Raw genomic sequence first — 13,913 nt, 5'->3', positions numbered from 1 at the left:
CCGAACTTAAGCAAAAAGGCCCTTTGAGTCCTAACACCTCAAGAGAAGCAGAGGACTCAACCCAGCTCATTTGTCAGCAACTCCCACTTTAGATACAGGTCGTCCGCGTCGCCAGAAATGACTTTAAGGGACTCTCGGAGTTACGACAGCCGTCCGGCGGATAGTACACGGTAGATAACATTCAATCGTAGCCTATAGGCCATGTGTGTCGTCTACTGACTAAACCTCTGAATGCTGACGCGAATAGTTCCGTCGTAACACGGGTATATTATGGGTTACACGCAAATGGGCAGTAATGTATTCGCCGACACGGGGTGCTGACCGCGCGACGCGCAACGGCGCTAAAATGTCACCCGGCCAAGAGCCAAGAGCCAAGAACCTAAAGCCTATTCCGATGTTCCATTTCTAAGTCTTGCCTTCCTATGTCTAGGAGCCTAGGTTTTCTCACCATCGGCCGTTACGTCCTGCTGCGTCCGTATCTAACTAATGGCATCTACTCCGGTCGCTACGCTAAGGCTAGTAGTGGGTGACTGTATGCGTGACATATATCCTGGCCAATCGAATTTAGGCGATTTGTATAAAAATATTCGCCATGGGTATTACAATTTAACCATAGGCAGATGACATACCATCACTGTTATTTTTGTTCAGAAAATAACGGCCAGAGATCAGCGACTAATGTAATTGTGCTATTTTACGGAGTAGGGATGTCATCTTCGCTATTAGGAATCAGGTTGAATTGACATAAATTCACGAGCTAGAGCACGAGAAAAGCCACCAACACCACTACTTTGCATGTTAAAGAAGCTCGTATGAACATTTTAGCGGCCCATGGCCTCCGCTCATAAAAGGTGAGCGTGCTATCGGCAACTGCCACTCGCTGTAAAGTGTAAACTGCCACTATCGGACACTAGCCGGCTTTCGATCATCCCGTGCGCTGACTACCAAAAATTGGCTATTTTCCAGAGGTGAATGAGTGGAATTTACCTAGCAATAAATCAAAAGGTCTCAATTCTACTTTCATCTCCACTTATCAATTAAATAGATACCTAACAGAATAAGCAGTATTTTTAGTAGGTATCCTAGCTACTATATTGTTATTAGGTACTTCACGCGTAGAAAGATGGTACCTAAGATAAGTAAAGCGGTTGTTGGCGATTTGTTGCAGAGTTCACTTCGGGCTTCGGAGGCAGACAAAAGACGTATGATGGACCGGGTAGCAAAACTGGAGGACGAGCTGCGACTACTCAGAGTGTCTACGAGGTACAAATATTCTCACACTAAAATTATTAATAGTTATTTGTTTTACAAGGGGGCAAAGTAGTTGTTTACCCGCACGTGCCAATGTTGATACCCGAGCAAGCGAAAGATTCCAATATTGAACCGCGAGCGTAGCGAGTGGTTCAAAAAGTGGAATCTTGAGCGTTGCGAGGGTTTCAAGGCACGAAGGTTAAACAATCTTTGCCACCGAGTGATACACAAAATTTTTCACCACACCAACACGAACAAAATACTGACTATAAAACTTTAAACTAAATCAAATCCATCGATTGATTCAATATTTATGATTCAAAATCATCATTTATAGGTAAATTCTATCAGCTAGCTTAAGGCATAAAGTTAAAATTTGTATAAAATTACTTTGCACTCTTGTGGATAAAATGCAATTTTGCTATCTGCTTTCGAATAGCAAAGTAAACCTTTACCCGTTGGTGTGGTGAAAAAAACATTGTTTGCATTGTATGTATGTATGTATGTATAAACTCTTTATTGTACAAATCACAAAACACAAATATGACACAGGATAGACAGTACAAAGGCGAACTTATCCCTTTAAGGGATTTCTTCCAGCTAACCTTTGAGTAGGTGAAATGTGATGAAGAATGGTAGACAAATATAGCACATTGTATTCTCAAACATGACAAAAGCATTTGGTAACTTTCGGAAGCAACGTTCTTGTGAATCACCTCTACTCCTGATAGTATCCCTAAAGGATTTGTAAACGCATCTCGAGTCGCTTAATACTTAAATATTTTTTTTATCGACACAGTCTCGACTCGAGCGAGAACGGAATCACGAACGGCGGCGAGGACTCAGAGACGGAAAAACTTCGGCTACGGAAGGAGCTCGCCAGCATGAAGAAAGCCAAGCAGAATGCGGAGGAACACGCTTTCAAGTGAGTACCTACACACTAAACATTCGAATGGCGCCACGTTCAGTTCAGTCAGGGTCAACTCCAGATATACTTTTTTGTTTTCCGTTAACTGACAGTTCAAACTGACACTGACAGATCTGTCAGTGTCAGTTTGCATACAAATCTTTTTTCAGATTATGAATTCTGGATTATTGCAGATTCGTATTCAAAATTGTTCAATTTACGAGACGACTTACTTCGAGAGCCATAACAAAAAAGGTCCTTAAGAGACTTTTTCTCACAAGTGGCCTTATGGAATTGACCATAAATTGTCAGACGATTCCCTGCAATACGGCCGCTTGCCAGTTTATTCGCATGTAAACCGACGGCCGTTTTGAGTTGTGGCTGTATATCACACGTTTTAAATCTAAGTTTTGAGTTGCGTCCTAAAAATTTGAGTGATAATTGCGATAAATCCCTTTAAATATTGTGTCACAGCAGTCAGTATCACACTCATTATTATAAAATTACCAGCCCGATGCCGAAACTACTACACAAAATGATTAAACAAATCTCAACTTTGTTTTCTTACAAGTGCGGTTCTGAAATATGGCTCATTACTGAGGTCACAATTATTTTTACCCGTCTGAATTTATTCATCGTATGGCTTATACGTTGTTCTCTACTTAAATTATTAAAAAACTAGACTTAAGATATTCAACGGCATTTGTCGAAAGTGTCTTAAGATCAGCCCTTTTTCCGCTAAACTTGGTTATGGGGCACTCGAAGACTATATGGTGCGCCGTCTGATTGGGGCGGCCACACTGGCACTCCGCAGACTCGCGCCATCCCCATCTGCTCCACAGAGTCCTGATACGGTTCAACCGACACCAAACCTGTCGAGGCTCCTTATCTTATATTAAATCTGCGGGGGCCCTTCCGGATACACTTCGACCCATCGGGATCTTTTGTGCAATTACCCCCTTCGATCCTAAGATCCTTCAGCTATTCAGAAGCTTCTCGACCATCTCTACGTATCGGATGATGAGGCTCATGGGTAGCTCCCTGAAGTCCTTTGGTGCTAGGTAGCCTGCTCCAAAGTTCCTCATTCTTTGTCTGGCGAGGGCGTGACATTCACACATTAGATGTCTGACGGTCTCTTCCTCTTCGCCACACATGCGACAATCAGTGTTGTCAGCGTGTCCCATCTTGGCCAAAATTCCTTTGACCCCGTAATGGCCTGTGAACACCCCCGTTATAATTTGGAGTTGTCTTTTGCCTAGCTTTCCTAGCTTTTTGCTCCATCCAGAGTCTACACTCCGCATAAAGAGCTTTGAATGCTTCAGACCTACCAGGGCATCCCACTCTTTTTGGTGATTAGCCTTTGTTTGGTCTTTCATAGCCGTTTTAATGGTTCCTTGTGAAAGGCCCACAAAAGGTTCCGGACCTATGAAGTTGTCTTCAGATCAATTTCACGAAATAGGCACTTTTCTCGGCGGAAGTTTGGAGGTAAAATATGACTCAGCACCGGCAACCAGTGTGTGGGAGTTGGTTTTAGGCCGCCGCTGATGAGTCGCATAGTGTGGTTCAGCTGGACGTCAATCGCGGTAGTATGGGTGCTGTTTAGCCACACCGCTGAGCAGTACTCGGCAGAGGAGTAGACTAGGGATAGCGCGGTTGTCCGAAGTGTTGCTACGTTGGCACCCCAGGTAACTACCTCATTCAGCCTACTCTGGAGTTCCCGTAAGCTACTGAATGATGCTGTTCCGGGTCTTGAGCTTCGCAGAGAGGCTGGTCAGGTGTTCCTTGAAATTCAGTCTTCTATCCAGGGTGACTCCTGATACGTAAGCTACAAAGTTTTATTTGTTTCAATTTTAAATAATTAATATTATTTGGTAACGACGTGGTATAATAAGCTAGTTACACATTGCTATCGTTACTGTCAAAGTTCGTAAATAAAATTATTTTAACTATTTGGTGTTTTTCATACATATTTGTATGGTACCTTTATCCAATAATCTCGTTTAATTTTGGACGCATCTCAAAATCTTAAAAAAATGTTTCTGCAATACAGCCATAACTCTAAATACCTGTCTTTCAGGCCTTGTATCTTAAAAAAAAAAAATTTTTTTAGCGAAAAGTGATGTGATCTTATGGAGGGTTATATCATTCCGAGTAAAAAAAGCTAAATTTCAAATTCATAGACCTAAAACTCAAGAAGTAAGATCCTATTTAACAGCCTCAACTATACTCTCAAAACTTTGAGATGCGATTTCTCGAAAAAACGGTTTTTTGAATTGTGGCCATATAGCAGGCACACGGCGATTTATCATTCATTTTTTATTTTTAAACTAGTGCTGTGGCAGAGTCTGTCATTTCGATTCAAGTGACATTTCAGTAAGTTGACAGTTATCGTATATTTGTTTAAGCGCCTGTACATAGGACCTAATCGATTCAACCAATTCGAAATTAATCGTTAGATTTGACAAACGATACGTCTTAACCACATCGCAACATACTTCAAAACAAATGTGTCAAAAATGTGAACTTACAAATCCGGGACAACAGTAAATATTTTTCTTTTTTCTATTCCTTAGTGAAAACAAAAGCGGTAATCAATAATCTACAGTAATATTGGTAAGTTGTTTGTTGGTTTGGTGACTTGTTGCCATTCATATCATAGAACGAACGGAGAACTCACAGAACATCCCCTCCGAATCTAAAACATTCATCATGCATCTAAGTTTTCAGTAATGTAAAAAAAAAAAATATAATCGCAATTCATGTGTGACGTTTTCTAAATAAGTAAAGAGTTAAATAGTTTAAGTATATGTAAGTTTGTTTAATAGTATTCAACATTAAAATTAGCCTAAGAAGGGGGAATGCTTATTCAAATTAACTGAAAATGACATAAATAGTGTGGTACAAAAAATGTATGAAGCGTAGTTACAAGGACCATGTGTAAAATTACGCACGCGAAAAGTCGTTATTATACTTATTAGGTTACACTATGATGATGTTGAGTTCTACATGTATCCACTGAACACTTCTACCATATACCTATAACCCGTGGACACTCTATTTAATAAAGCAAACATTGTTAAATATGGAAAAAATGGACCAGTTATATTTGCCCCCCCCCAGTCGAGATTTGCCCCGCTGTACCTTACGTAAATATGTTTTTTTTATGTACCTATACGAACTACTAAAATAAGAAACTTTTTTTTAACTTTCAGATTGGAGCGACTAGTGACGCAACTGCGTTCCAAATTCAACGGTCTCCAATCATCCCCGAACGGTCCCGAATCCCTCCCGAGCGAAACCGAACAGGACCCGAACCGCACTCGACGGACGAGCGTCAACTCGAACACTACCGTCGTGTTCGGACCCGTGACGGACTTGTAGCGAACACTCGCTAGCGACGTCTATGTTCTAGCCACAGACGTGCTGTGCTCTGTATTGGATAAAATATACTAGCACTAAACTGTACTGTATTTCACGACTAACACCGAACCTAGTTCTTTAAATATCAACGGTCCCCGAACATCGCCGAAAATGACCGAACAGTTCCGAATGAGACCGAATACTCGCTAGCGACGTCTGTGTTCACTTGTTCAGACCATGGACGTGCTCTGTTATGTATGGGATAAACCATGTTTTGTGATTTAAGAATAATATAAATTGATCACATAAGATTTGAGGCACACTTTTCTATGTGGGATAAAATATATTGAACAGAATCCGAAAAACTAGATATTCTGATAAAAAACCGGTTTGATGCTATAAGTGTTATAATTATAACTCAATATTTTCCAAATTATGGTCAGTCACAATAAAATCCGATCTCTTGGGAATCATCCATAAATTAAATAATGTTAAAATTGATATTAATTATGTTAAAACTCAATAATCGAATTTAATGTTACAATCGTTGCTTGCATATCCATATTTATAATAGACAATAATGTAATGTAACATTATAATGCTGTTTACTGTCCAATATGTGTACTATTTATTCGATGGAGCCGGAAAGCGGCAACTTTTTGCACACTGTGCCGAAAATTGACACTTTCGACTTCATTAAATTGGAAAATAAATAAAATAGATTGTGGTGCTTGTCTAACAGTTTGAACTGCTGTGTTCTTTAATTTGTTTGTTGAATTATAACAATATTTGATGTGTGTATAAAATATTATTTACTGACACTTTGCGTGCAATTCCTTATTGACTTTTACAATTTTCAACTATTCACATATAACGCTATTATTAAAGCTTTTAACTGTATTTATTCAGTCAATAATTGTTTGAATAATAAACTGATCCTCTTTATTGGTGCTTTAAGTAATCGAAGTTACTACCTACAAATACAATTTAATACAGATATAAGGTAAAATATGTGACATTATCTAGGTAAAGGGACCGTATTCTCGATGGCGCTTACGGCGTTAAGAGCGATGTTCGTGTACAAATACGACTCCGCGGGAGGTAAGCGCCATCAACAATAAGGTCCCTTTACCCAGATAACGTCACATTTACATATACAGAGTGGGGCCTGTAACAAAGGCGAAGAATTGAACTGTAGGCTATTCTCCTTATACTGATCAACAATTGTTCAGTGACTTTTAAAAATTATGAAGTCTTTAAATTTTTAATTTTTCATACAAAATAAATAGTAGCTTCAATGTACGCCATTATTGTTGTCATTGACGTTGTCTGTCACACTTTAGACAACAGAATTCGCAATACATTACCTCTTAGAAAAAACTTTCAAGGGTGATAAAAATCAAAATACAAGTTATTTTTAAAAGTCGCCGAACAAATGTTGATCAGTATAAGGAGAATAGCCTAGAGTTCAATTCTTCGCCTTTGTTACAGGCCCCACTCTGTATATTAATTTGTTTACCAGTGGAATTTTTGCAAAAGATTTTCGGCCTAACTTTTAATTTGCAAGTGTGCATTTTTATTATAAAAATGTGTTAGATTTTTATGATTACTACTTCAGAAAACGACAAACTAGTAATGCAGATTGGTTATGGAAAATCCATACCATAATAGCGAAAGTAAATTTGATACTAAAATTAGAAGCGTAAATAAAATAATTTTATTGCCAATGGCCTCATATTTTTGTAGAATCTTATTCAACCTCAAGTTGTTTTGATTGCATGTTTATGTTTTCATCGTGTCTTCTCTAAACTGCTAATTGATTACCAAAAATGCTGACTTATTTTTACATAGTTCCAAATGCATGCAGCTACTAAACATTTTAGAACCTTGTGCGTGTATGTTTATCTTCATCTTATGTTTCATGTAAACATAACGTGAATCGAAATGTCATTTGTGCTCAATTATTTGCTGTAATAATTATGATATAATTGTACGTGTGCTCGAAAAATTATAATGATTAGCGAATTTTATTTAATGTTTGTTTTTAATTCTCTGGTCTCAAAATGTCTTGAACAAATTATACGATTTTATTAATGTTTTAGCATGGGTGTATTAAAATAATATTTAATTTTTAATAATGTAGGTCATGTTTGTGATGTTTGTTTTTTTAATAATAGTTTTAAGGCGTGCTCTCTATAATCTGACAAAGATTATTAATATATAAAAAGTGTGTGTATGTTAACACTAATTCAATCAAAAATAACTTAACTAAAATGCCATAGTGTAATAATTGCAATATCTATTCTATTTTTATATAATGATGGAAATCACTTTTTAATTTGCCATAGAATACTCTTACATAACACTTAGATGTAGCAAAATGTACACTCTGTAAAAAATACATATATGCACAGTCCAAATCAAGAGGAGCAGATGAAACGACGCACCAAAATTATCTGAAGTCGTTAATAATACAGTTTGGGGTAATTATTTTTTCTATGTACAGTCACCGGCATAAATAAGTGATGATTTCTGTACCTTTTCACTATAACGTCGTGTCTGAAATGTTTTTTTCTTATACTACTTCGGTGGCAAACAAGCATACAGTCCCCCTGATGGAAAGTGGTCACCGTAACCTATGGACGCCTGCAACAAGGAGTGTCAACCCATTAGAAACGTGTACACTCCTTTTTGCTGTGTTTTGCACAGCAAAAAGGAGTGTACAAGTTCTCAGGAGGGTTCGGGTTGCCGCCGACTCAAAGGACAATAGACGGAACAAATTAGTTCCGTACGTAGGTATGTCATACGAAATTGTCAAACGATTTAAAGCGACAAGGTACAAAAATCATCACTTATGTATATGCAAGTGACTACACAGACAATATTTTTGTTTAGAAGTTATAATATAATGGTAGTTACGTGTGAAGCATTGTTTGATCCGCTACTTTTGAAGCTGCCTGTATATCAAATTGCATACCTATAGATATAGTAGTGTAATTTTAAACGTCAAACTCTTGACATTATGACGTTTAACCCTTGGACAGGTGTGGCTATCAAAATCACTGTCTCACACATTTATTTTATATTTATAGTTACTCATCACTAACAATAGGTATGTAGTTAGAAATGAATAGATTCACTTTATATTCCCTTACTTAATTTCACATTGTTAAGTGATTCAAGGTGCGTTAGGATGATTAGAAAAAACGCTATTATATAAATAAAATATATAATATGTTTGCAATATACACAAAAGCCAGTTGCTTAGTTGTAACTATGACGAATAGTCATGTAGATATTTGCCAAGTATATTTAAACTAGCTTTTACCCGCGGCTACGCTCTCGTTAAATTCGGAAATTGTGAAATGTTCCATACAAAAATCTACCCCCCATTTTACGGAAGTGTGAGGTTAGTTAGAAAGAGACAAAAAGTAGCCTATATCATTCTCCATCCCTTCAACTATCTCCACTTAAAATATCACGTCAATTCGTCGCTCCGTTTTGCCGTGAAAGACGGACAAATAAACAGACACACACACTTTCTCACGAAATTCTAACTTCTGTAAAAATACGTCAAAATGATTACAACATCAGTCTTCTAGTTCTTCAGTTCTCTAGCGGACAATTTTACACTTTTTAATCATCCCAACATACCTAACACTTTTATTAGATCCTACTAACCACCGACATCACACGTAGTATAGACTGATATTAATTTATTCTTACAAATAAGTAACATACCAAATCGGAGATTAGATATAAATACGATCATAATTTATTAACGCTTCATAGTAACGCTACCGTAGATTTAAAGAGACGAAATTGTAATTGTGTAAATATCTTATGATATTGTGTTTAAATCTCATATATATTGTATGAGGGTAAATTGTCAATTACTGACCATTGAGATTTGATTTTATAAATGAGTGTAATTGAATTAAAGCTTAATTCTCATTGTAAAAAATAAACTATTGATAGAGATTATTAACCTCGGAATTCCCGGCGTACTTCTAAAATTACAAATCATATTCGAGTTTAGAACTCTTAATAAAAAGAAAATTCCAAATTCAAAATCGGAAAAATAGGCCTGGGCCTTACCAGGTTCGTCACTGTACAGAGGCATAGAGGTTACAAGTAAAAAAAAACTGTCTTGTACAGTCAACACAGAACTTTATTGCCTGTACATAAAAGTGTGTATACATGTTTTTGGCACTTTGTATTCACAGCTGTGTTTTTGACTGTACCCTTCTCTTCTTTATTTAAAATACCTTTGGCGTATTTCTAGGTATTATTTTAAGGAAATATGATCAATATAAAACTCCGATATTTTCAAACTAATTCTCAATTAGTTGCTTTTAATAATCAATGCAAATACTCTGTTCATAAACAAAAATATGTTTAAAAATAAATAATGTGAATAACAATTTTAGAATAGTATATTGGTGCCTTATACGTAATCCTTCCGCCCATCATTACAGTCACCATCAACAACGTCGCACAAAAGGGCTGCATAAATATCTGACATGCTCTTAAGGTTCTAAAAATATGATTGTGTCAGATATTTTTACGGCGTTCTTTTTGTGCGATGTTATTGCCGGTGACTGTACGATCAAAGTCCGTATCCTGAGCTTTTGACGAACAGAATGTACAGTCAACTAATTGGAATCCAGTAAGATCTTACATTCTGATTTATAACGTTACTATGACGTAGTCCTACAGCGGCTTAGGGTTCCAATTGATTGACTCCACTCGACACGTTAACATAAACTTTTTTTTGTTTAACTATTAATACCTAATTGTTTTCAATTTTTGGGGTTTTATAATTTAAACTATGTAAAGGGTTAAACTTTTGCTCAATATTTCTTAATCTTGACAGCTATATAAATTATAAGTATAAAATGTCTCAGTTTTTTTTTTATCTTCAGTAAAATCATAATTTCGTCATTATAAATTTTATAAAATCTTAAATCTTGAATAATATTTATTTTTGTTGCTGCAAGTGTAAAAAAACCCTTCGCTTAAGTAGACGTAACGAAATTGAAGGAATATGTTCGTACTTACGGTATTGTTTTTTTCGTTTATTGTATTGATAGTCGATCGATAAAGCTGTTTGGAATTTTAGGCTAATTTAGACGGCGTGGGAACTCGTACGCGATTTTAGTTACATATTGCAGACTGTTGAAGTTACATACAATTCATGAATCCAACACATGAAAATCGCAATGTAATGAAACTCGCATGTCAGTTATCGCATCGTGTAAATGGGCCCTTTGTCAATTTTGTGATGTTAACATAATTGTGTAATACTCCTATTTACTTTATTTGTATACGAGCATTTGTTGCGACCGGAATTTGTGGACGGAAAGGGTTAAATAAATTATTTCCTTTAATACAATATCTTTTATTCACGGTAAATAACCTCGGACACTGGCGATCAAATATATTGAAAGAGGCGCATTCCTAGCACACAGTCTTAGCTCGTGTAGGTGAACGCGTACTATGCTTGTATGAGTGAAATATGACAGGTCGACTATTCGTGTTTTTGACAGGCGGTAACTGTGAGGTAACCGAGAGGGGGTGGGCGGCACTTTCAACGGGGAGCGGGAGTGGCCATACTGTACGATAGTACTCTTTATTATACTGTGCCTATACCTACCTAACATGAATTACAATTATTTAACGGACCCCTTTACTGAAAGCAGGTAGGATATATTTTACATTATGGTTAAGATGTATTGTCCCGGAGCTGTAAGTTCACATTTTTGACACATGACAGCGTCCACAAAATGTAAACTGGCACGACCTAATGAAATTTTAAATAAAATCCTGTAATAATATTTTAAAAATCAAGTACCTACTTAAAAACAACATATCGCTTACTTTAAACATAATCTAAGACATGTTACATTTTTGCGGATCTTTATTGAGTATTTTACGATATTAATTTATCACGCAGGATTTACTTATTATGTCATTTATCATTCATTTTTATTTTTAAACTAGTGCTGTGGCAGTCTGTCATTTCGATTCAAATGACATTTCAGTAAGTTGATAGATATCGTATATTTGTTTAAGCACCAGGTGCACCAAGCAGGAGGTCCTCCTTGTACATAGGGTCTAATCGATTCAACCAATTCGTAAATAATCACTAGATTTGGCAAACGATACCTCTTAGCCACATCGCAACATACTTCAAAACAAATGTGTCAAAAATGTGAACTTACAGCTTACAGCTCAGGCACAATAGATGGGTTGGTATTATTTATGTAACGTAACGAGATCTTTTTTTTGCTTTTCACAAAAATAAGGGTATGTATTTGTTTATACATGTTACTCCAAAGGTTTATTATACTAGTACAAAACAATCCACCCACTTGACCCATTAGGAAAACCTTCCCCTTGTCACGATTCTCGATTCGACCCGGTCACTGTTGAATTCTTTATGTGAGAATAATGATCAGTTCAATTGCATTTTAACCCCAACCTTCCGGAACCAATTTGAGAGTGAAACAACACGCCATTCTCTCTATTATTCTTTAATATTTTCAATGAAAACACGTAAAATAGCATAGGGTGCGCGTACGCACGTGTCGGGCGCGTGCCAGCGCCATCTTTTGGCGGCCATCTTGTTTTAATCTACGGGTGGGAACTTCCGCCGGAAAACGCGTCACCGAGCGCTTTTGTTTGTGGGAAAACTTATCGGTGCGATATGTGTTGGGTAATTAGTGCGTTATCGGGGGAGTTCTATGTCGGTATGTTAGTTGTCTTGTTGGTGTTTAAGTGAGTACTTACTTATTGTTATGATTGTTTTTTCAAAATGAAATGAAATAAAGAAATTATTGAAAACGCTATTAAGTACCTATTTTGAAATTACATTTTAGCTACGTAAATTGGAATGGTCCCTAGAGACAGATAGACTTCGTTATTTATGCCCTCCGCTTAATAACATTATTCGTTGTTTTGAGAGTTCCTCATAAAATCCGTAAGGCTGATAGTGGACTATCATATGTTTATCATAGAAATATGATCATAGCCGTCCTTTTTCTTCAAGTTGGAGAAAAAGGGAGGTATACAGACCTATAGTCGTATTTCTATGATAGTGGACTATCGGTCTAAGAATAGGTACCTAAGTAAGAAGTGTAAGAACTAAGAACCATTAAACAATCATATTTGGAAACTGATGAACGTTACGTTACGGTTGTTTTGCATTTTGGGTAAAAAATCTCAGACAGGGTAGTCGTATGAAGATAAATATCTCATCCATATGGATGGAATATGGGATCTAGGTTTCGACTAGAGATGGGCCGAATATGGACTTTGCCGAATACGAAAATTCGGTTCAGCACTTACCGAACCGAACATTCGGCCAAATATTCGGTTACGCCATATTTTTAAAGGGGGTGTTCCTTAAAACTATTAAATGATTGATAATGGTTACATATGTTATTACAATTATGTTTTTATGATTTAGTGGATAACTAAAAAATTAGTAAAACAACTCTGAACTCTTCTCTTTTTAACTTTTTTACAAAACACTACGCATAGGATTCTCTCTTTTTAGCAGTTCCTTAAAAAACTACTAAAATAGGAGCTTATTATCCAATGGAATACGTAAGATCTTCATTAGTTACTTACTTTGTTTATTCGGTAAATATTCGGCAATACAACCGAATTATTCGGCCGAATACGAACATTAAACGCCGAATATGCCGAATACCGAATAGTGTCTAGTTTCGACACATAATGGAACATCGAAGTAGGTACGAGTAGCTAGTACCTACTCTAATCTCTAGTCGATCTACTACTCCAAGGATAATTCAATTCACAGTACCCGTCGTAGCTAGATTACCTAGAACCAATTCAATCGAAATAAACGAAAATATCAATAACAAAACAAAAATCAATCGGAACTCGATTGCAGTGATATTCCAACGATTATTAATAACAGCGGCGATCAAATATGCACGACCGCGGCGCGACAAATTGGGCGCAAATCAATCGCGAGCTTAAAACCTACCTCATTACGCGATATGAATTAATCAGAGGCTCGGTGAGTAGTGCTGGGAATAGTGGGAATTTAGAGAAATTTGGTTATAAATTAATATTAAAACAGGACTAAAAATGGGGCCACTGAAAATCAGCGTCGTAACACTATTGATATGCTAAACCACCCTCAGCAGTGTAACTTCATTTATTTTCCTAGATTTAAGCCTAATACTTTGATGTTGTTGTAAATGTGTTTCGAATAAAATCTAATTCATTCATTCATATTATATATTTAGCCTGATGTTTCAAACTTTACGTTACATCCGTGGTCTCAGGTACCTACCTCAGTCCCAAGTTACAGGCACTTCAGGTGTTTTTTTTTTACTATTCTGAACTATGATCACGCTGA

At 36.6% G+C, this 13,913-nt stretch overlaps 1 protein-coding gene across 2 annotated transcripts in view; it reads left to right on the top strand.

Annotated features, from left to right (window-relative positions):
• LOC125232826 overlaps positions 1–6,722 on the top strand; it is a 44,420-nt gene extending 37,698 nt beyond the window's left edge. Inside the window, exons 5-8 of one of the 2 annotated variants that reach the window (XM_048138618.1) lie at positions 1,169–1,263; positions 2,051–2,176; positions 4,732–4,771; positions 5,371–5,492. In XM_048138618.1, the coding sequence (XP_047994575.1) occupies positions 1,169–1,263; positions 2,051–2,176; positions 4,732–4,756 (246 nt within the window). In that variant the 3' untranslated portion in view covers positions 4,757–4,771; positions 5,371–5,492. Of the gene's footprint in view, positions 1–1,168; positions 1,264–2,050; positions 2,177–4,731; positions 4,772–5,370 lie in introns of both variants that reach the window. The other variant, XM_048138617.1, reaches the window with a different exon arrangement.
• The last annotated feature ends 7,191 nt before the right edge of the window (positions 6,723–13,913 follow it).

Source organism: Leguminivora glycinivorella, chromosome 13 (assembly GCF_023078275.1).
Source record: "Leguminivora glycinivorella isolate SPB_JAAS2020 chromosome 13, LegGlyc_1.1, whole genome shotgun sequence".
Taxonomy (NCBI): Eukaryota; Metazoa; Arthropoda; class Insecta; order Lepidoptera; family Tortricidae; genus Leguminivora; species Leguminivora glycinivorella.
This window is presented reverse-complemented; position numbering and strand designations above follow the sequence as displayed.